The following is a 26195-nucleotide window of genomic DNA, read 5'->3' as shown; positions in this document are numbered from 1 at the left end:
GTATAGAAGCACATAGTCACTGAGGTATAGTCAGTCACATAGTCACTGAGGTATAGTCACATAGTCACTGAGGTATAGAGTCACATAGTCACTGAGGTATAGAGTCACATAGTCACTGAGGTATAGAGTCACATAGTCACTGAGGTATAGAAGCACATAGTCACTGAGGTATAGAAGCACATAGTCACTGAGGTATAGAAGCACATAGTCACTGAGGTATAGAAGCACATAGGTACTGAGGTATAGAGTCACATAGTCACTGAGGTATAGAGGCACATAGTCACTGAGGTATAGAGGCACATAGTCACTGAGGTATAGAGGCACATAGTCACTGAGGTATAGAAGCACATAGTCATTGAGGTATAGAGTCACATAGTCACTGAGGTATAGAAGCACATAGTCACTGAGGTATAGAGTCACATAGTCACTGAGGTATAGAGTCACATAGTCACTGAGGTATAGAAGCACATAGTCACTGAGATATAGAAGCACATAGTCACTGAGATATAGAAGCACATAGTCACTGAGGTATAGAAGCACATAGTCACTGAGGTATAGAAGCACATAGTCACTGAGGTATAGAGTCACAGTCACTGAGGTATAGAGTCACATAATCACTGAGGTATAGAGTCACATAGTCACTGAGGTATAGAGTCACATAGTCACTGAGGTATAGAGTCACATAGTCACTGAGGTATAGAGTCACATAGTCACTGAGGTATAGAAGCACATAGTCACTGAGGTATAGAGTCACATAGTCACTGAGGTATAGAGTCACATAGTCACTGAGGTATAGAGTCACATAGTCACTGAGGTATAGAGTCACATAGTCACTGAGGTATAGAGTCACATAATCACTGAGGTATAGAAGCACATAGTCACTGAGGTATAGAAGCACATAGTCACTGAGATATAGAAGCACATAGTCACTGAGGTATAGAGTCACAGTCACTGAGGTATAGAAGCACATAGTCACTGAGGTATAGAAGCACATAGTCACTGAGGTACAGAGTCACATAGTCACTGAGGTACAGAGTCACATAGTCACTGAGGTATAGAGTCACATAGTCACTGAGGTATAGAAGCACATAGGTACTGAGGTATAGAAGCACATAGTCACTGAGATATAGAAGCACATAGTCACTGAGGTATAGAGGCACATAGTCACTGAGGTATAGAGGCACATAGTCACTGAGGTATAGAAGCACATAGTCACTGAGGTATAGAAGCACATAGTCACTGAGGTATAGAAGCACATAGTCACTGAGGTATAGAAGCACATAGTCACTGAGGTACAGAGTCACATAGTCACTGAGGTACAGAGTCACATAGTCACTGAGGTATAGAGTCACATAGTCACTGAGGTATAGAAGCACATAGGTACTGAGGTATAGAAGCACATAGTCACTGAGATATAGAAGCACATAGTCACTGAGGTATAGAGTCACATAGTCACTGAGGTATAGAGTCACATAGTCACTGAGGTATAGAAGCACATAGTCACTGAGGTATAGAAGCACATAGTCACAGAGGTATAGAGGCACATAGTCACTGAGGTATAGAGGCACATAGTCACTGAGGTATAGAAGCACATAGTCACTGAGGTATAGAAGCACATAGTCACTGAGGTATAGAGTCACATAGTCACTGAGGTATAGAAGCACATAGTCACTGAGGTATAGAAGCACATAGTCACTGAGGTATAGAAGCACATAGTCACTGAGGTATAGAAGCACATAGTCACTGAGGTATAGAGTCACATAGTCACTGAGGTATAGAAGCACATAGGTACTGAGGTATAGAGTCACATAGTCACTGAGGTATAGAAGCACATAGTCACTGAGGTATAGAAGCACATAGTCACTGAGATATAGAAGCACATAGTCACTGAGGTATAGAAGCACATAGTCACTGAGATATAGAAGCACATAGTCACTGAGGTATAGAAGCACATAGTCACTGAGGTATAGAAGCACATAGTCACTGAGGTATAGAGTCACATAGTCACTGAGGTATAGAAGCACATAGTCACTGAGGTATAGAAGCACATAGTCACTGAGGTATAAAGTCACATAGTCACTGAGGTATAGAAGCACATAGTCACTGAGGTATAGAGGCACATAGTCACTGAGGTATAGAGTCACATAGTCACTGAGGTATAGAGTCACATAGTCACTGAGGTATAGAGTCACATAGTCACTGAGGTATAGAGTCACATAGTCACTGAGGTATAGAGGCACATAGGTACTGAGGTATAGAGTCACATAGTCACTGAGGTATAGAAGCACATAGTCACTGAGGTATAGAAGCACATAGTCACTGAGGTATAGAGTCACAGTCACTGAGGTATAGAGTCACATAGTCACTGAGGTATAGTCACTGAGGTATAGTCACATAGTCACTGAGGTATAGAGTCACATAGTCACTGAGGTATAGAGTCACATAGTCACTGAGGTATAGAGTCACATAGTCACTGAGGTATAGAGTCACATAGTCACTGAGGTATAGAAGCACATAGGTACTGAGGTATAGAGTCACATAGTCATTGAGGTATTGTGGCACATAGTCACTGAGGTATAGAGGCACATAGTCACTGAGGTATAGAAGCACATAGTCACTGAGGTATAGAAGCACATAGTCACTGAGGTATAGAAACACATAGTCACTGAGGTATAGAGTCACATAGTCACTGAGGTATAGAAGCACATAGTCACTGAGGTATAGAAGCACATAGTCACTGAGGTATAGTCACATAGTCACTGAGGTATAGTCACATAGTCACTGAGGTATAGTCACATAGTCACAGAGGTATAGAGTCACATAGTCACTGAGGTATAGAAGCACATAGTCACTGAGGTATAGTCACATAGTCACTGAGGTATAGAGTCACATAGTCACTGAGGTATAGAGGCACATAGTCACTGAGATATAGAAGCACATAGTCACTGAGGTATAGAAGCACATAGTCACTGAGGTATAGAAGCACATAGTCACTGAGGTATAGAAGCACATAGTCACTGAGGTATAGAGTCACAGTCACTGAGGTATAGAGTCACATAATCACTGAGGTATAGAGTCACATAGTCACTGAGGTATAGAAGCACATAGTCACTGAGGTATAGAAGCACATAGTCACTGAGGTATAGAAGCACATAGTCACTGAGGTATAGAGTCACATAGTCACTGAGGTATAGAAGCACATAGTCACTGAGGTATAGAGTCACATAGTCACTGAGGTATAGAAGCACATAGTCACTGAGGTATAGAGTCACATAGTCACTGAGGTATAGAAGCACATAGTCACTGAGTTATAGAGTCACATAGTCACTGAGGTATAGAGTCACATAGTCACTGAGGTATAGAGTCACATAGTCACTGAGGTATAGAAGCACATAGTCACTGAGGTATAGAGTCACATAGTCACTGAGGTATAGAAGCACATAGTCACTGAGTTATAGAGTCACATAGTCACTGAGGTATAGAAGCACATAGTCACTGAGGTATAGAAGCACATAGTCACTGAGTTATAGAGTCACATAGTCACTGAGGTATAGAGTCACATAGTCACTGAGGAATAGAGTCACATAGTCACTGAGGTATAGAGTCACATAGTCACTGAGGTATAGAGTCACATAGTCACTGAGGTATAGAAGCACATAGTCACTGAGGTATAGAGTCACATAGTCACTGAGGTATAGAAGCACATAGTCACTGAGGTATAGAAGCACATAGTCACTGAGGTATAGAGTCACATAGTCACTGAGGTATAGAAGCACATAGTCACTGAGGTATAGAAGCACATAGTCACTGAGGTAAAGAAGCACATAGTCACTGAGGTATAGAAGCACATAGTCACTGAGGTATAGAAGCACATAGTCACTGAGGTATAGAAGCACATAGTCACTGAGGTATAGAAGCACATAGTCACTGAGGTATAGAGTCACATAGTCACTGAGGTATAGAAGCACATAGTCACTGAGGTATAGAAGCACATAGTCACTGAGGTATAGAAGCACATAGTCACTGAGGTATAGAAGCACATAGTCACTGAGGTATAGAAGCACATAGTCACTGAGGTATAGAAGCACATAGTCACTGAGGTATAGTCACATAGTCACTGAGGTATAGAGTCACATAGTCACTGAGGTATAGAGGCACATAGTCACTGAGGTATAGTCACATAGTCACTGAGGTATAGTCACATAGTCACTGAGGTATAGAAGCACATAGTCACTGAGGTATAGAAGCACATAGTCACTGAGGTATAGAAGCACATAGTCACTGAGATATAGAAGCACATAGGTACTGAGGTATAGAAGCACATAGTCACTGAGGTATAGAAGCACATAGTCACTGAGGTATAGAAGCACATAGTCACTGAGGTATAGAAGCACATAGTCACTGAGATATAGAAGCACATAGTCACTGAGGTATAGAGTCACAGTCACTGAGGTATAGAAGCACATAGTCACTGAGGTATAGAAGCACATAGTCACTGAGGTACAGAGTCACATAGTCACAGAGGTATAGAGTCACATAGTCACTGAGGTATAGAGTCACATAGTCACTGAGGTATAGATGCACATAGGTACTGAGGTATAGAAGCACATAGTCACTGAGGTATAGAGTCACATAGTCACTGAGGTATAGAAGCACATAGTCACTGAGGTATAGAGTCACATAGTCACTGAGGTATAGAGGCACATAGTCACTGAGGTATAGAAGCACATAGGTACTGAGGTATAGAGTCACATAGTCACTGAGGTATAGAAGCACATAGTCACTGAGGTATAGAAGCACATAGTCACTGAGGTATAGAGTCACAGTCACTGAGGTATAGAGTCACATAGTCACTGAGGTATAGTCACATAGTCACTGAGGTATAGAGTCACATAGTCACTGAGGTATAGAAGCACATAGTCACTGAGGTATAGTCACATAGTCACTGAGGTATAGAGTCACATAGTCACTGAGGTATAGAGGCACATAGTCACTGAGGTATAGAAGCACATAGTCACTGAGGTATAGAAGCACATAGTCACTGAGATATAGAAGCACATAGTCACTGAGGTATAGAAGCACATAGTCACTGAGGTATAGAGGCACATAGTCACTGAGGTATAGAAGCACATAGTCACTGAGGTATAGTCACATAGTCACTGAGGTATAGTCACATAGTCACTGAGGTATAGAGTCACATAGTCACTGAGGTATAGAGGCACATAGTCACTGAGGTATAGAAGCACATAGTCACTGAGGTATAGAAGCACATAGTCACTGAGATATAGAAGCACATAGTCACTGAGGTATAGAAGCACATAGTCACTGAGGTATAGAAGCACATAGTCACTGAGATATAGAAGCACATAGTCACTGAGGTATAGAGTCACAGTCACTGAGGTATAGAAGCACATAGTCACTGAGGTATAGAAGCACATAGTCACTGAGGTATAGAGTCACAGTCACTGAGGTATAGAAGCACATAGTCACTGAGGTATAGAAGCACATAGTCACTGAGGTACAGAGTCACATAGTCACTGAGGTATAGAGTCACATAGTCACTGAGGTATAGAGTCACATAGTCACTGAGGTATAGAAGCACATAGTCACTGAGGTATAGAAGCACATAGTCACTGAGGTATAGAAGCACATAGTCACTGAGGTATAGAGTCACAGTCACTGAGGTATAGAAGCACATAGTCACTGAGGTATAGAAGCACATAGTCACTGAGGTATAGAGTCACATAGTCACTGAGGTATAGAGTCACATAGTCACTGAGGTATAGAGTCACATAGTCACTGAGGTATAGAAGCACATAGTCACTGAGGTATAGAGTCACATAGTCACTGAGGTATAGAAGCACATAGGTACTGAGGTATAGAGTCACAGTCACTGAGGTATAGAAGCACATAGTCACTGAGGTATAGAAGCACATAGTCACTGAGGTATAGAGTCACAGTCACTGAGGTATAGAGTCACATAGTCACTGAGGTATAGTCACAGTCACTGAGGTATAGAGTCACATAGTCACTGAGGTATAGTCACATAGTCACTGAGGTATAGTCACATAGTCACTGAGGTATAGAGTCACATAGTCACTGAGGTATAGAGGCACATAGTCACTGAGGTATAGAAGCACATAGTCACTGAGGTATAGAAGCACATAGTCACTGAGATATAGAAGCACATAGTCACTGAGGTATAGAAGCACATAGTCACTGAGGTATAGAAGCACATAGTCACTGAGATATAGAAGCACATAGTCACTGAGGTATAGAGTCACAGTCACTGAGGTATAGAAGCACATAGTCACTGAGGTATAGAAGCACATAGTCACTGAGGTACAGAGTCACATAGTCACTGAGGTATAGAGTCACATAGTCACTGAGGTATAGAGTCACATAGTCACTGAGGTATAGTCACATAGTCACTGAGGTATAGTCACATAGTCACTGAGGTATAGAAGCACATAGGTACTGAGGTATAGAAGCACATAGTCACTGAGGTATAGAAGCACATAGTCACTGAGGTATAGAGTCACATAGTCACTGAGGTATAGAGTCACATAGTCACTGAGGTATATAAGCACATAGGTACTGAGGTATAGAAGCACATAGTCACTGAGATATAGAAGCACATAGTCACTGAGGTATAGAAGCACATAGGTACTGAGGTATAGAAGCACATAGTCACTGAGGTATAGTCACATAGTCACTGAGGTATAGTCACATAGTCACTGAGGTATAGAGTCACATAGTCACTGAGGTATAGAGGCACATAGTCACTGAGGTATAGAAGCACATAGTCACTGAGGTATAGAAGCACATAGTCACTGAGATATAGAAGCACATAGTCACTGAGGTATAGAAGCACATAGTCACTGAGGTATAGAAGCACATAGTCACTGAGATATAGAAGCACATAGTCACTGAGGTATAGAGTCACAGTCACTGAGGTATAGAAGCACATAGTCACTGAGGTATAGAAGCACATAGTCACTGAGGTATAGAGTCACAGTCACTGAGGTATAGAAGCACATAGTCACTGAGGTATAGAAGCACATAGTCACTGAGGTACAGAGTCACATAGTCACTGAGGTATAGAGTCACATAGTCACTGAGGTATAGAGTCACATAGTCACTGAGGTATAGTCACATAGTCACTGAGGTATAGAAGCACATAGGTACTGAGGTATAGAAGCACATAGTCACTGAGGTATAGAAGCACATAGTCACTGAGGTATAGAGTCACATAGTCACTGAGGTATAGAGTCACATAGTCACTGAGGTATAGAGTCACATAGTCACTGAGGTATAGAAGCACATAGTCACTGAGGTATAGAGTCACATAGTCACTGAGGTATAGAAGCACATAGGTACTGAGGTATAGAGTCACATAGTCACTGAGGTATAGAAGCACATAGTCACTGAGGTATAGAAGCACATAGTCACTGAGGTATAGAGTCACAGTCACTGAGGTATAGAGTCACAGTCACTGAGGTATAGAGTCACATAGTCACTGAGGTATAGAGTCACATAGTCACTGAGGTATAGAAGCACATAGTCACTGAGGTATAGAAGCACATAGTCACTGAGGTATAGAAGCACATAGTCACTGAGGTATAGTCACATAGTCACTGAGGTATAGAGTCACATAGTCACTGAGGTATAGAGGCACATAGTCACTGAGGTATAGTCACATAGTCACTGAGGTATAGTCACATAGTCACTGAGGTATAGAAGCACATAGTCACTGAGGTATAGAAGCACATAGTCACTGAGGTATAGAAGCACATAGTCACTGAGATATAGAAGCACATAGGTACTGAGGTATAGAAGCACATAGTCACTGAGGTATAGAAGCACATAGTCACTGAGGTATAGAAGCACATAGTCACTGAGGTATAGAAGCACATAGTCACTGAGATATAGAAGCACATAGTCACTGAGGTATAGAAGCACATAGTCACTGAGGTATAGAGTCACAGTCACTGAGGTATAGAGTCACATAGTCACTGAGGTATAGTCACAGTCACTGAGGTATAGAGTCACATAGTCACTGAGGTATAGTCACATAGTCACTGAGGTATAGTCACATAGTCACTGAGGTATAGAGTCACATAGTCACTGAGGTATAGAGGCACATAGTCACTGAGGTATAGAAGCACATAGTCACTGAGGTATAGAAGCACATAGTCACTGAGATATAGAAGCACATAGTCACTGAGGTATAGAAGCACATAGTCACTGAGGTATAGAAGCACATAGTCACTGAGATATAGAAGCACATAGTCACTGAGGTATAGAGTCACAGTCACTGAGGTATAGAAGCACATAGTCACTGAGGTATAGAAGCACATAGTCACTGAGGTACAGAGTCACATAGTCACTGAGGTATAGAGTCACATAGTCACTGAGGTATAGAGTCACATAGTCACTGAGGTATAGTCACATAGTCACTGAGGTATAGAAGCACATAGTTACTGAGGTATAGAAGCACATAGTCACTGAGGTATAGAAGCACATAGTCACTGAGGTATAGAGTCACATAGTCACTGAGGTATAGAGTCACATAGTCACTGAGGTATATAAGCACATAGGTACTGAGGTATAGAAGCACATAGTCACTGAGATATAGAAGCACATAGTCACTGAGGTATAGAAGCACATAGGTACTGAGGTATAGAAGCACATAGTCACTGAGGTATAGAAGCACATAGTCACTGAGGTATAGAGTCACATAGTCACTGAGGTATAGAGTCACAGTCACTGAGGTATAGAGTCACATAGTCACTGAGATATAGAAGCACATAGTCACTGAGATATAGAAGCACATAGTCACTGAGGTATAGAAGCACATAGTCACTGAGGTATAGAAGCACATAGTCACTGAGGTATAGAGTCACATAGTCACTGAGGTATAGAAGCACATAGGTACTGAGGTATAGAGTCACATAGTCACTGAGGTATAGAAGCACATAGTCACTGAGGTATAGAAGCACATAGTCACTGAGGTATAGAGTCACATAGTCTCTGAGGTATAGAAGCACATAGTCACTGAGGTATAGAGTCACATAGTCACTGAGGTATAGAGTCACATAGTCACTGAGGTATAGAGTCACATAGTCACTGAGGTATAGAAGCACATAGTCACTGAGGTATAGAGTCACATAGTCACTGAGGTATAGAAGCACATAGTCACTGAGGTATAGAGTCACATAGTCACTGAGGTATAGAAGCACATAGTCACTGAGGTATAGAAGCACATAGTCACTGAGGTATAGAAGCACATAGGTACTGAGGTATAGAAGCACATAGTCACTGAGGTATAGAGTCACATAGTCACTGAGGTATAGAAGCACATAGTCACTGAGGTATAGAGTCACATAGTCACTGAGGTATAGAGGCACATAGTCACTGAGGTATAGAAGCACATAGTCACTGAGGTATAGAAGCACATAGTCACTGAGGTATAGTCACATAGTCACTGAGGTATAGAGTCACTGAGGTATAGAGTCACATAGTCACTGAGCTATAGAGTCACATAGTCACTGAGGTATAGAGTCACATAGTCACTGAGGTATAGAAGCACATAGTCACTGAGGTATAGAAGCACATAGTCACTGAGGTATAGAGTCACATAGTCTCTGAGGTATAGAAGCACATAGTCACTGAGGTATAGAGTCACATAGTCACTGAGGTATAGAGTCACATAGTCACTGAGGTATAGAAGCACATAGGTACTGAGGTATAGAAGCACATAGTCACTGAGGTATAGAGTCACATAGTCACTGAGGTATAGAAGCACATAGTCACTGAGGTATAGAGTCACATAGTCACTGAGGTATAGAGGCACATAGTCACTGAGGTATAGAAGCACATAGTCACTGAGGTATAGAAGCACATAGTCACTGAGGTATAGAGTCACATAGTCACTGAGGTATAGAGTCACTGAGGTATAGAGTCACATAGTCACTGAGGTATAGAGTCACATAGTCACTGAGGTATAGAAGCACATAGGTACTGAGGTATAGAAGCACATAGTCACTGAGGTATAGAGTCACATAGTCACTGAGGTATAGAAGCACATAGTCACTGAGGTATAGAGTCACATAGTCACTGAGGTATAGAGGCACATAGTCACTGAGGTATAGAAGCACATAGTCACTGAGGTATAGAAGCACATAGTCACTGAGGTATAGAGTCACATAGTCACTGAGGTATAGAGTCACTGAGGTATAGAGTCACATAGTCACTGAGGTATAGAGTCACATAGTCACTGAGGTATAGAGTCACATAGTCACTGAGGTATAGAGTCACATAGTCACTGAGGTATAGAGTCACATAGTCACTGAGGTATAGAAGCACATAGTCACTGAGGTATAGAGTCACATAGTCACTGAGGTATAGAAGCACATAGTCACTGAGGTATAGAAGCACATAATAAAATATCTTTATCATTCATTCTTTCTCAGCCGTAGCTGTGCTGATCCGGAAACAGTCACAAGAACACCCCAACAATACAGTTACTCTTTATTTACATAATACTGTACACGACACAACCATGAATTTGTCCAAATATCATTTTTATTACACAATCTGATATATAAAACCAACATTCACAGAACCCATGTGCTGGATGAGGCTGTACATCAATACAAGTACAAAATGAACCCATCTACAGTACATAACGTTTATCAGTTTTCTCTGCACACAGCTAAAACCAATTACAGCACGTTGGACATAATAAATGATTACAGTATGATGGTTTTAGAGTAAATAATAATTACAGTATATTAGATTTAATAAATGATTACAGTATTTTAGATTTAATAATTGATTACAGTACGATTGAAATAATAAAGACATGAAACAGTAACTATGTCTTCTCTGACATCAGTGTCTATACATAATAAAATCTTCATGGGGAACTCCAACCGAAACTGACAATTTCTTATTGAAGTTACAATAAAATGTAGCATCCTAATAATCTGAGGTTCCCCATTCCCCAAGCTATAGAGTCCCCAGGATCCATCTGTGGCCCTATGTGGGTCTCTTACTCGGCTACCTATGGCCTCTCTCAGTAGCCAGCAGTGCTGTGTATGGCCTATCTCAGTAGCCAGCAGTGCTGTGTATGGCCTATCTCAGTAGCCAGCAGTGCTGTGTATGGCCTATCTCAGTAGCCAGCAGTGCTGTGTATGGCCTCTCTCAGTAGCCAGCAGTGCTGTGTATGGCTCTCTCCAGGGAACGTCCATGGGGGGTGACTAGAAACGCTTCGCCCCAGGTAAAAAGATGATCACATATCAATAGACGAATGCAGCGACGTTTCTCATTCTCCCCAGCCTTGCCATTCTTATCAATGTACGATAGCTCGGTTTTTTACAGGTCCGGCCCTCTGAATTTTCAGCCCGTTTTACAAAAACGTTTTAAAAGATATACCAAAAATTCAGAGGATAAATAAAAAAACAACAAGTGGACTTCTATTAATTGTGAATTTCCTGCCATCACATTACCTGATATAATTCTACAATTCCTCCATCGCTCTCTTGTGCTAACTAGAAAGGAAGGAAGAGGATCTACAAATAATGTGTTATCTATTTGGGTGGTTTCACCTTCTAAACGGGGCGTAAAATGAAAAAGTGTAAAATTAACTTGCCCAGTTGCCCTTTGATACAGTTCATTGGGTGTCACTGACAAAGAAAAAACCCTTTTATATGTAAATATCAATTTTATATATCTATTGCCCTTAATTACACATCTGACCCATCATGTAACGCATACTCCTCTGCGCCCGGGAACGAGGTAGTGACAGCAATGCTATTCATAAATCCTTGATTCAACCCCTGATTCATCCTCACAGCACCACTGGTAGTTTGGAGCAATAACTGATGCTCTCTATAGTCACCGGCAATGCGTTAATGGTGTCCCCCTGATTACATTACACAATCACCTCTGAGGTGATTTTCACCTTTGGTGTGGTGAAACTCCTTTATGCTCACAAATTGCTGCATACCTGTAAGGCCAATTCAGCACTGACTGTTTAAGCAAAATCTAGCTTTGAAGTAATCAGTCACAGTATAGTGATAACATGTGGATTGCACAAACATCTTACCACTGGCTACAGTACCTCCATCTTGTGGTGGTGCACATCTGTGCAGACCCAGGCACACGGTATGCAGGACAGGATGAGGAAGTGGGACTAGCTATTAGTTTTATTTATGTTTCCTCAACGTATTCTATGGCAGCAAGTACTAAGGGGTTAATCATACTTTTCAGCCAAGGTAGGACAGAGAAAAAAAGCACCAAGTAATCATCTGCTAAACCTCCCTGAGGCAGAAATCTGTGCTCTGAGTGTGGTCACTGCCAGGCCCTTATCTTTTTCTCCGTGCAGAGGCTCCAATATGTTGCTGTTACTTTTCCTGAAGATAAAACAGTTGTTGAAAATCTTCTAGTTTGCATAGAACCTGTTGGGCGTGGGACTTTCTAGGCCTGTGAAAGAGCGAATATTGCCCTTGTCTAGAAACCTTGTTGTATCAGCAGTCTCCATTCAGTATCCCCACCATCTATGAGAGACTCACTCACATCTATGGCCTGATAGGCACACCCATCCATGAGATATTTACTCACATCCATGGCCTGTAGGGGTCCCATCTTGAACTTCCAGCCTTTTATATATTTGTTAGGATACAGTAAATGAAAATTGTACAATAACTACTCATTTCTTTAATATGATGAATGTCCAGGACACGCCTCATCATGAGATTCACTTACCAGGTCCATGGTCTGGCCCGCTCCTCTGTGTGGAGGCCTCTGGCATCCACCAGCAACTAGGCACCAGAACCAGAGTCCGGAACTCATGTCCCAGCTCTGGAGTCCGGCCCACTCCTCCTACACCAGGCATGGCTGAAAGTCAGGCTCTTCTTCTGCTGCTCGTTTCCTGGGAGGACAGAAAGTCAGACTATTTGGAACTGTGGTCATGTGGGTGCGGATCTCATGCTGCCTGCCTAATTCATATGCCTGTACTAGCAATCAGATTAGCAGCTCTGAGCACATTATGGTGGCAGACTACTGGGAGTTCCTTTACTCCAGTATCCTCAATGGGAGAGAAAGACACCTGTAGAAAGTGAGGCCCGGGACAGAGATTTACCCCTTAGATCTGATTCCATGGAGAAGGAAGAGGAAACACACAGTAATACGATGGAGTATCAGTGACAATATATGATTTCACCTTCCTGACTGAGCTCTGAATGAGGGAACCCTCCGGTTCCGGACGTCTCCTCCCTGTATATTTCCCTCACTGTGATGGAGGTGTTACCCTAATAAGGTAGAATATTAGACCTGAAAAAAACCTTAGCGCACATTCATCAGCCATTTGCTACTCGATCCCTGTGACAGCACAACTCCTCCGATTCCACTATCAGAGAGCAGCTTTCTCCTGGGGCCCCTTCAGCATCCAGAGGACCCCCGCAGGCAGGGACCCCTCCTGGTGTTCCCAGGCTCTCATCTGGGGTTTCCACGCTCAGCTCTAGATAATGTTCTTGAGGGAGGGGGATCTGCTCGGGTTCTCCTGTATCACTTGGTGCGTCATCTGGGATCCCTACGCCAAGTACAGGGGGCACAAGCGCGTAACGCACTTCTGTCAGCTCACACTCTTCCTTCTTTTCATTCCTTACGATACCTGTTAAAAATATTAAATGTATTAAAACCTCTAAAGGTAAGGAGATAAAAGGTAAAACGCACTTCGGAATTGTATGCAGACTTTTCATCGAGCTGATAAGTGATGGAGTATTTCCCCCACAATCCAAAACAAGAACCAACGAAGAAGGTGCTGCCGTGCGGCGATACCGCGTGTGACGCTAAGCTATAAGGATGGCCACAGTACATAATGTATATACCGGGCATACAGTATGGTGTATATGACGTATTCTTCCTTCCCATCCGCCCATCACACTCTACGGAATCTGGTTAAAAGAAAAACTATTTCTGTTCGCAGGCCGCAGCATAAATCTACGCTGCTGAGCATTGTGCGCCTGATTATGAGACGTGCCGTGGTTGTGGCTATTGGCGGTCGCCCGTCTGTGAGTTTATGTAAATGCCACTACGTAGCCCTTCCCTTGTGTACATCCGTGCATCCAAATGTATAAGGATGGAGACGCCTGTGCGCCATGTAATACCGATCGGTGCATGACCTTTTGTTGTACCATCAGAAGTTGCGCCAGCTCTGTTCCTCCGTCCGAGTACGCCACCTCTGTGAGTGATTGGGCATCTGTGTATGCAGCCACTATCATCAACATGCGACACGCCCATAAGACGGGCATGCACTAAGTCACCACCATGTCACCACGCAGAAATGCCCGGTATATTTTCAATACACTTCTCCGTACACGGGTCCAATGTCGCAACTGTGACTCTGTATGAACACATTCAGGATGTGCACATGTGACAGACGCATTTGCAGAACAAAATAAATAATTTCTCCACTGCGTCCGACCGTGCGTGAGGTTCAAAATCAGGCCCGGTGTGCACTAACCATGGGGGTGTGAGGGGAACTGCCGGACGGAGCCCCCAATTTGGATACATAAAGAAGTGCGGCCCTACAGAAACTTGTTTTTGCTAATTGTCTTCTGGTTACCGATAGGCTGGACCATCTGATTAGGATATAATTGGATGAAAGAGCAAACACTTGGTTATTAGTTAACTTGTCTCGTTTCCTGACTTGTGGTCCTTAATTAAATTAGATAGCGGGAATTACTTTGTGGTACGCCGTAGCTGAGCCCCGGTGTAGCCTGTTCTACCATTATCACACCTAACATTCGGCACCAAAAATCATCAAGCTGATACGTTCAGAAAAGGTAAAATAATGCAGCAAGCTGAGGGGCTGAGAGAGGTCCTACCGCAATAAAACCGTGGCCTCTACTCAATTCAAATATTGACGCCAGGAGCACAGGGGGGTACGGGAACATCGTAATTCATGTAAAGGGTGGAGAGAGGAATAACAAAGAGTGAAATTAAGTTTAAAAAATTTGACGTGACCCCATAGAACTGGGCTCGACAAATCCTGGGCAGTCGCCCTGGTGACTAAGATTTTAGTCCTGGCGACCAGATTTTACTACAGCCAGGTACTGCCGAAAACTTGAAAATAAAGCTAATCGTAAAAGAAAAAAAAATCAGTTACAAAGCGCTCCTATTGGTAATTACAGGAGTGGGCGGGATGCTGCACACTTCTCACGGGGAGGAACGTGCACCTGTCACATCCAATTACTGTAGCAACTGCTTGCAAGACTGTAGATCCCGTCTGTCTCCCTGCTGCACTGCCAGCAGCTGGCAAGAGGGCACCTTTACTGGCCTGCATGGAGCTGCAGCCCGGGCATCAGAGGGAAAGAGAGTGATTGGGCCACGAGGATCTGAAACATGGCAGGCAGAGGGAAGGAGAGTGATTGGGCCATGGGGATCTGTAACACGGCAGGCAGAGGGAAGGAGAGTGATTGGGCCATGGGGATCTGTAACGCGGCAGGCAGAGGGAAGGAGAATTATTTGGCCATGGAGATCTGTAACGTGGCAGGAAGAGGGAAGGAGAATGATTTGGCCATGGGGATCTGTAACGCGGCAGGCAGAGGGAAGGAGAATGATTTGGCCATGGAGATCTGTAGTGTGGCAGACAGAGGGAAGGAGAATGATTGTGCCATGGGGATCTGTAACATGGCAGGCAGAGGGAAGGAGAGTGATTTGGCCATGGAGATCTGTAACATGGCAGGCAGAGGGAAGGAGAGTGATTGGGCCATGGAGATCTGTAACATGGCAGGCAGAGGGAAGGAGAGTGATTGGGCCATGGAGATCTGTAACGCGGCAGGCAGAGGGAAGGAGAGTGATTGGGCCATGGAGATCTGTAACATGGCAGGCAGAGGGAAGGAGAGTGATTGGGCCATGGAGATCTGTAACGCGGCAGGCAGAGGGAAGGAGAGTGATTGGGCCATGGAGATCTGTAACGTGGCAGGCAGAGGGAAGGAGAGTGATTTGGCCATGGAGATCTGTAACAGGGCAGGCAGAGGGAAGGAGAGTGATTTGGCCATGGAGATCTGTAACGTGGCAGGCAGAGGGAAGGAGAATGATTGGGCCATGGAGATCTGTAGTGTGGCAGGCAGAGGGAAGGAGAATGATTTGGCCATGGAGATCTGTAACGTGGCAGGCAGAGGGAAGGAGAATGATTTGGCCATGGAGATCTGTAGTGCGGCCGGCAGCAGAGAGGAAAGTAACCAGGATGTGGAAAGCTGTAGGGTGACCGGCTGCAGGGAGGATAGTGACCGGGCTAAAGGCAGCTGCAATACTACCAGCATTTAAGAGTAGTGACCACCAAGGAGCTGCAGCACTGCCAGCGGGGAGTAGAAGAGTGACTGATGGGGGGCTGGAGGACTGCTGACCGTGAAAAAATAATCCATCCGCAATAATTTTATTAAAATTGGAGCTCTCCTGTGTAGGGCACACTATAAATAGGGGGCACTCCTGTGTGGGGTACACTGTAAATAGGGGGCACTCCTGTGTGGGGCACACTGTAAATAGGGGGCACTCCTGTGTGGGGCACACTGTAAATAGGGGGCACTCCTGTGTGGGGCACACTATAAATAGGGGGCACTCCTGTGTGGGGCACACTATAAATAGGGGGCACTCCTGTGTGGGTCAAACTATAAATAGGGGGCACTTCTGTGTGGGGCACACTAAATTGGGGGGCACCTCTGTGTGTGGCACACAATAGAGGGAACCCTATGTGTGGCACACTATAAATAGGGGCCACTCCTGTGTAGGGCACACTATAAATAGGTGGCCCTCCTGTGTGGGCCACACTATAAATAGGGGACACTCCTGTGTGTGGCACACAATAGAGGGCACCCTGTGTGTGGCACATTATAAATTGGGGGCACTCTTGTGTGTGGCACACTATAATTAGGGGGCCCTCCTGTATGGGGCACTCTATAAATAGGGGGCACTCCTGTATGGGGCACACTATAAATAGGTGGTACTCCTGTGTGTGGCACACTATAAATAGGGGGCACTCTTGTGTGGGACACACTATAAATAGGTGGCCCTCCTGTGTGGGGCACACTATAAATAGGGGGCACTCCTGTGTGTGGCACACAATAGAGGGCACCCTGTGTGTGGCACACTATAAATAAGGGGCACTCTTGTGTGGGGCACATTATAAATAGGGGGCACTCCTGTATGGGGCACACTATAAATAGGTGGTACTCCTGTGTGTGGCACACAATAGGGGGCACTTCTGTGAGTGGCACACTATGAATTTGGGGCCATGTAAGAGGCACATGTGGTAGTCTTATGGCATGTTGGGGGGGGGTCTGAAGGGTTTTATAGGGGCATGTGTAATAGTCTATACAAGTTTTCATATATTTTAGATGGGCACAGTGGTCTGGCCTCTAAACTTTTCAACTGGCTCCTAGGTTTTCCAACTATTTGTAATCCCATGCCATATGGTTTCGGTTAACAAGACAATATAGACAAAGTAACACTGGATCCCACTGACACATATTACTACACGAGGTGTATAACTGAGCGGTGTAGCCAGCAGGGGGAGTAACACAGTAATACAGCACAATACGCAGAGCTGTGTCAGGACCGGATTCTGCAGTGCACGCTGAACGCAGATTTATGATTATCGGGAATCTGCACGAGTGCAGGTCCCATTCTGAGAGTGTATAGAATGGATCCTGCCAAGAGCACGCAAGCCCTTGGAGGCAGCCAGCGTTCCTGGAAACGGGACGTGTCCACCCAGTTTTTCCCAGGAGTGGCTAGCCCAGGGACTGCGTGGATGTACAGAGTCTCCTGGGATCGCAAGCCGGACAGTCTGGCGCCATCCACCATCAATTGTTGGAATGGTGATCCCAACCTGCCACCTCCGGGATCGCAAAAACAGCAGATGGTGTCGTACACCTCCTTTGCATTTGCATTATTGCTGAATCAGTCACTCAGACCGGAATTGGTATGAAATACCGCCGGCCGCATGGGTTCGATTCCCGACATCAGCAGAGATCCCGGCAGCGGAAGCCCGACAGCGCTGGAAATCCCGATCGTGGATAGGTAAGTATTGTCTAACCTAACCTAAACCCCCTAACCCTCCTTAGGGGTGCCTAACCCCAACCACCCCCCAAGTGCCTAACCCTAATCCCCCCTCTAAGTGCCTAACCCTAACCACCCCCTTCACCGCTGCCTAAACCTAAGTCCCCCGGGAGGGTGCCTAACCCTAACCCTCCCCCCCCCTAGCCTAACCCTAACCCTCCCGGGGGGGTGCCTAACCCTAAGTCCCCCCCGGGAGCCCTAAACCTAGCCCTCCCCCCCACGGCTGTCCGCTTGCGGCGCCCAGCATCACTACGATCGGGATGTCGGGCGCCGGTCTCCCGGCGTCGGGGAAATGCCGGGCGTCTACATCTAGACGCCTGGCATTTCACCCTTGCCTGGATATGACAGTCGGGAAGCCGGCTGCCGGTATTTAGGCAGTCGGTTTCCCGATTGCATACCCCTCAGACCACAGTTGATAACTACTGCGCACGCTATGAGGCCTCTGGCTGCGTATGGTGTTACAGTGGATAATTCATGCACACCCCTGCCACGGCGTTGCAACGCACTGGCACACCTGCGTTTGCCCGACCAACCCCCATCACCACCCAGAAACGGCGCTTCCTGTCAATCACTCTGCTTTGAATCTGCGTAGCCTCTGCAAACGCAGTTCCCATCACAATTACTATGAATACACATGTGCAATGCGAATTAATCGACCGATTGCATGCGTATTGGCAACTGCGTTCCTTGCTGATTCCGGCCCTCAGACCGCAGAGAGACTCAGACGGCAGAGAGATGAGATCACACTGATGACTATAAGATGTGTATAACTCTGTGTGCACTCTCCGTTCTGCTCCAGCATCCAGCATCCATTTACAAGCACAGGCCTTGCGCTCAGGGCCGGTTATTTGTCTGCTGGTCCATCCTGACTATACTTTATACAACTGCCGCCCTTCAACAATTCACCAGTGCAAGTATTTTGGTAATTCACCGCTGGCTGCCGCTGTGAGCGCCAACAGTCATTAGACGTTCAAAGTACGTGAGATCGTGTTATCTACCCATTATGCCATGAGCGATGCACGTCATCAGTCTCTGCGCACCTTTCCGTTCTTATACAGAGTCAGACATCCTATGTCAGCATTATCTACACGATAGCTGCTTAGTGTTACATCACCTGGAGGTCATAATTTGGGCATTAGTAAATATTATCTGTCCTATAAATTTAATTCCTACCTACAAGTACACTGGGCCTGGGCGCCCGCCAACACTTTCTCATAGGGTCTATATTCCCCGCCAATGTCCTATGCATCACACAACATGGACTCACATCCATAGAAGACAGCAGATAGAATAATCCAGACGAGTCCATAACTGGCAGCAGCAGAGCTCCATCGCTGTCTGTCCCGTTCCCTCAGTCCGCAGGGGCCGCTATCTGCAACGAACAAGGAGGGACCGAGTCAGGAACTGGGAGGAATGAATAAGTCACCGATGCAGATATGGGAGACACTTACTGTACATACTGTATACTGTACATCCCAGGTAACACTACAGGTGCCTTATATGGCAGATGTCACCAACACAGACCCCAGCGGTGCAGTCATGTCTGCCTCCATTGCTGTAACTATTATTTACATATCCCTAATGGTTATTAGTAACATTTTACTAGTGAAACTATTCAAACTAGACTCCACTAATGGCAGCGTATAGTCTCAGTCAGGTCACCAGCTCTCCGTGACTTCATAGGGTGAATAACGGTCCCAACATACATTAGGAGGATGGAAATTGGGGCCACACTAACATTAGCCCCGCCCCGACACTCCGCTAATCAGGACGGGCGTGACTGCGTCATAGTAAACATAAACCATAGTCTGCGCTACCACTATATAATACCCCGCTAAGAAACAACAACTGTGGGTATGTTAATAAGTATACACGATAATAATAAGCTGGACAAAAAAACAAAAAGATATGACATATAAAATATAAATAATACATTTATTAACCCCACTTATCACATATAAGAATAAGCAATAAACATAACATGAATACAGTATCAATGTTGCAGATATACAGATGATAATATCACTGATCTCTAAAATCCATTCATACTCTGATAATAGCGAAAGCAAATCTTTTGCGCATATTCTAGGTGAAACGCTCCTAGATAATGTCAATCACCACAGACAGTCCGGTAATAAGTAGTTCCCAATGGGAGACCCTCCCTAATAAACACAGTCTAAGACAGTAGGGTCACAGGGTCTCCCCACTCTGTGTAAGTGGCATCACATGGAATAATGTATGACGCCAGTGTCCATATATATATGCACTTTGATTAACTTGTGGATTGGCGCGTCTCCTCCTATGTGGGGAGGAGGATAACTTGCATATGCCGGAGTTTCTATAATGCAACGTTATTAACACTCACGGATCTTCCTTTGTGAGTGTATATATATATATATATATATATATATATATATATAAAATAAGGGGTGCTCACAGACACCTCTAACTACAGAGATGATTATACCGGTTCTTAGTGCAAAATATATAAATAGCCGGTCAAACAGACAAACACCCTCAGCCTTACTTGGCACGCTCGTCTCCGCGTATTTCTAGTAATGAACACGTTCTCGGTTGTACTAATACGTACTCACGGGAATCCGGTAGGACATAATGGGGGCCCCCCTTACTTGTGGTGTCCTGAGTCACGTTTGGTTATCCGGAGTATCTACGGCTGGCCGGACGCTGAGGATCCACTGTCCATTTATCTGTATCCGGAATCAGTGTGGGTGAAGCATGGATCAGTAACTACTTGCAACAGTGTGTCAGAATAGCGTCCCGCTAACGCGTTTCGTCACAGACCATGTGACTTTTTCAAAGGTAGTTGGGAGGTCTAAATTGTGCCTTTTACTTTATTAATTTAGTAAAAGGCACAATTTAGACCACCCAACTACCTTTGAAAAAGTCACATGGTCTGCGACAAAATGCGTTAGCGGGACGCTATTCTGACACACTGTTGCAAGTAATTGTATGTCCGTTCACATGCCCCTATATAAAGCTTGTTGTGACAATAATGCGGCCGACTCTGCAATTGCTCATGTGTGTCCGCTCATTACTGGTAATGCGCCATGTGAATATATATAAAATGTGCCAGACCAAATGGCGTAGTGCCCGCTCTGCGTCAGCCCCTGTGTGTAAGTGTAATTTATATTATACTCATCAGCCTCAGCCTGTTGGATGTTCTCATTGTTACCAGACAGACACAGGACAGCGAGTCCATCATTTGCTGTAACATATTCATGATATAGCGGATAAATAATTCCCAGTCACTAAGTGATGCATACAGGATGTAGAGACAGTGACATTACCCCCGACAGTAATACAGAGAGATATTGTATATGGCGCTCTATGCGTATTACTCACAATGCTCATTACTGAACACGTATATCATATAGCCGCAGAACGCAGGTACGAAGAGGAAATCGGACGTCTGTGTGAACAGACCGCAGATAAAGGTTACACCTAAGGGATAAACATCAGGAGAAATCCATTAGGCTACATATCAGATACATTGTATACCGCCCCTACCACTATGTAATATCACATGCATTGTATACCGCACCTACCACTATGTAATATCACATACATTGTATACCGCACCTACCACTATGTAATATCACATATCACATACATTGTATACCACACCTACCACTATGTAATATCACATACATTGTATACCGCACCTAGCACTATGTAATATCACATACATTGTGTACCATACCTATCACTATGTAATATCACATGCATTGTATAACTGCACCTACCACTATGTAATATCACATACATTGTATACCGCACCTACCACTATGTAATATCACATACATTGTATACCAAACCTACCACTATGTAATATCACATACATTGTATACCGCACCTACCACTATGTAATATCACATATCACATACATTGTATACCACACCTACCACTATGTAATATCACATACATTGTATACCACACCTACCACTATGTAATATCACATACATTGTGTACCGCACCTACCACTATGTAATATCACATATCACATACATTGTATGCCGCACCTACCACTATGTAATATCACATACATTGTATACCGCACCTACCACTATGTAATATCACATACATTGTGTACCACACCTACCACTATGTAATATCACATATCACATACATTATATACCACACCTAACACTATGTAATATCAAATACATTGTATACCATACCTACCACTATGTAATATCACATACATTGTATACCGCACCTACCACTATGTAATATCACATACATTGTATACCACACCTACCACTATGTAATATCACATATTACATACATTGTATACCACACCTACCACTATGTAATATCACATACATTGTGTACCGCACCTACCACTATGTAATATCACATACATTGTATGCCGCACCTACCACTATGTAATATCACATACATTGTATACCGCACCTACCACTATGTAATCTCACATATCACATACATTGTATACTGCACCTACCACTATGTAATATCACATACATTGTATACCGCACCTACCACTATGTAATATCACATATCACATACATTGTATACCGCAGCTACCACTAGGTAATATCACATACATTGTATACCGCACCTACCACTATGTAATATCACATATCACATACATTGTATACCGCACCTACCATTATGTAATATCACATGCATTGTATACTGCACCTACCACTATGTAATATCACATGCATTGTATACCGCACCTACCACTATGTAATATCACATACATTGTATACCACACCTACCACTATGTAATATCACATATTACATACATTGTATACCACACCTACCACTATGTAATATCACATACATTGTATACCACACCTACCACTATGTAATATCACATACATTGTGTACCGCACCTACCACTATGTAATATCACATACATTGTATACCGCACCTACCACTATGTAATCTCACATATCACATACATTGTATACTGCACCTACCACTATGTAATATCACATACATTGTATACCGCACCTACCACTATGTAATATCACATATCACATACATTGTATACCACAGCTACCACTATGTAATATCACATACATTGTATACCGCACCTACCACTATGTAATATCACATATCACATACATTGTATACCACACCTACCATTATGTAATATCACATGCATTGTATACTGCACCTACCACTATGTAATATCACATGCATTGTATACCGCACCTACCACTATGTAATATCACATACATTGTATACCGCACCTACCACTATGTAATATCACATATCACATACATTGTATACCGCACCTACCACTATGTAATATCACATACATTGTATACCGCACCTACCACTATGTAATATCACATATCACATACATTGTATACCGCACCTACCACTATGTAATATCACATATATTGTATACCGCACCTACCATTATGTAATATCACATGCATTGTATACCGCACCTACCACTATGTAATATCACATACATTGTATACCGCACCTACCACTATGTAATATCACATACATTGTATACCGCACCTACCACTATGTAATATCACATATCATATACATTGTATAACACACCTAGCACTATGTAATATCACATACAGTGTATACCACATCTATTACTATGTAATATTACATATCATATACATTGTATGCCACACCTAGCACTATGTAATATCACATACATTGTTTGCCACAACTATCACTATGTAATATCACATACAGTGTATACCGCACCTATCACTATGTAATATCACATACAGTGTATACTACACCTATTACTATGTAATGTCACATATCATATACATTGTATACCACACCTACCACTATGTAATATCACATATCACATGCATTGTATACCACACGTATTACTATGTAAAATCACCTATCACTATGTATCACATATCACATGCATTGTATTCTTCACCTACCACTATGTAATATCACATACATACATTGTATACCATACCTATCACTATGTAATATCACATATCACATGCATTGAATAATGCACCTATCACTATGTAATATCACATACATTGTATACCATACCTATCACTATGTAATATCACATATCACATGCATTGTATTCTGCACCTACCACTATGTAATAGCACATATCACAGGCATTGTATTCTGCACCTACCACTATGTAATATCACATATATTGTATACCATACCTATCACTATGTAATATCACATATCACATGCATTGTATAAAGCACCTATCAGTATGTAATATCACATATGACATGTATTGTATACTGTACCAATCACTATATAATATCACATACATTGTATATCACACCTACTACCACTATGTAAAATCAAAATACATTCATATACCGCACCTGTCACTATGTAATATCACATACATGCTATACAGCACCTATCACTATGTAATATATCACACATTACATACATGTTATACCGCACTTATCATTATGTAATAACAACATATCACATACATGGTATACTGCATCTTTTACTATGTAATATAACATATCACATACATTTTATATATTCAACCTATCACTATGCAATATAAGATATCACATACATGGTATACCGAACCTATTACTGCACATGTAGTATAATGTACAGGGGCACACGTAGGATAATGTACAGGGACACATGTAGGATAATGTACAGGGACACAGGTAGGAGAATGTACAGGGACACATGTAGGAGAATGTACAGGGACACATGTAGGAGAATGTACAGGGACACAGGTAGGATAATGTACAGGGACACATGTAGTATAATGTACAGGGACACACGTAGGATAATGTACAGGGGCACACGTAGGATAATGTACAGGTGCACACGTAGGATAATGTACAGGGGCACACGTAGGATAATGTACAGGGACACATGTAGGAGAATGTACGGGGACACATATACTGTAGGATAATACTTACGTGAGGGTATGTCTTTATATCTCTCTAGGAAGTAGGGGATCCTGCACAAGACAAGACATAGGAACACAGCAGTGGGAATATAACACCAGGGACCAGGAATAAAATCACCTGAAATGCATCAGAATACAACCTGGTTACTGAACATGAAAGATCTGAGGGGGAAGGAGGGGTGTAGGGGGGAGTCTTTTTATAATATAAAACTTTGTATCTGGTGTAGATGCAATACACATGATAGTGGGCCCTGTCTCCCAGGCCATGCTAGCACTTGTGGTTCTCCAAAGGGCCAGCATACCCTGGCAGCAATTTAAATTGGGCATGATAGAGCTAGCTGTGCCCCTCTCCAGCTATGACCCAAAAGGTGACCGCAAATGAATTATTTGAAATATATTTATTAACCTCACACCCACCACCTAAGGGGCACATTCAGGACAGGGCTGGTTATTTTATTTGTGAGCACCACTTCCCTAGAGGTATCAGCCCTAGGGTTTGTTGGAACTATGGGAGGCTGATCCCTCACAGTGTGCCCACCTGGCTATAGTGTTACCAGCCCTAGCGGTTACTACCGAGTGCTGGTAACTGGAGGCACCTCATGGTCTCTGTCCCTGGATTCCCACAACCCCAGCCTCCGCTGAAGCTCCAATTATAGCCTCACTTTGTTTGGGAAGGGGACAGGGGGGAGCACCATGAGTATATATATATACACACATCTCATTATGTAACCCTCGGGAGCAGACGGGACATTAGCAGCTCTCTTACTGACCAGAAACCTCTTTTGCGCAGCAACATTTTACTGTCGCATTTCAATCAAGCTGCAAACTCGCCGCCGATTACATTAGGTGACATATTTCACTTTAACACTGCAAGAACTTGAACGGTGCCTTACATCACATCGCGAATGACTCTGGCGGATTTGCGTTTATTACCACAATAACATACAGCAACTGGAAACTCGCTGCAAAATCATCAGATTCAAAATCAGAGGCCATTACGTTTCTCCCCAGTTTGTCCCCCTCCCCCCCAGATAGATGGGACCCATAACGCCTACGTACGAAGCTGCAGCTGTTGCTGGCAGCAAAAATGTGTATTTCTTTTATTTATTTTAAATATGTTTCAACCCAAAACGCTGGATTGTGCAATCGTCTAACTTTGCTAAACGAA

The 26195-nt window shown here is 43.5% G+C and overlaps 1 protein-coding gene across 1 annotated transcript in view; it reads right to left on the bottom strand.

Annotated features, from left to right (window-relative positions):
* Positions 1–10565: 10565 nt before the first annotated feature.
* LOC148442409 (uncharacterized) overlaps positions 10566–26195 on the bottom strand; it is a 41580-nt gene continuing 25950 nt past the window's right edge. Inside the window, exons 6-9 of the mRNA XM_088463974.1 lie at positions 25038–25145; positions 21490–21588; positions 19394–19498; positions 10566–13678 (exon numbers count right to left, since the gene is read on the bottom strand). Coding sequence (XP_088320100.1) covers positions 13365–13678; positions 19394–19498; positions 21490–21588; positions 25038–25145 — 626 coding nt within the window. The 3' untranslated portion in view covers positions 10566–13364. The remainder of the gene's footprint in view (positions 13679–19393; positions 19499–21489; positions 21589–25037; positions 25146–26195) is intronic.

This window comes from Taudactylus pleione, unplaced genomic scaffold, assembly GCF_031769625.1.
Source record: "Taudactylus pleione unplaced genomic scaffold, aTauple2 ptg001536l, whole genome shotgun sequence".
Lineage (NCBI taxonomy): Eukaryota > Metazoa > Chordata > Amphibia > Anura > Myobatrachidae > Taudactylus > Taudactylus pleione.
Note: the sequence above shows the minus strand (reverse complement) of the source record. Positions and strands in the feature narration are given on the sequence as shown.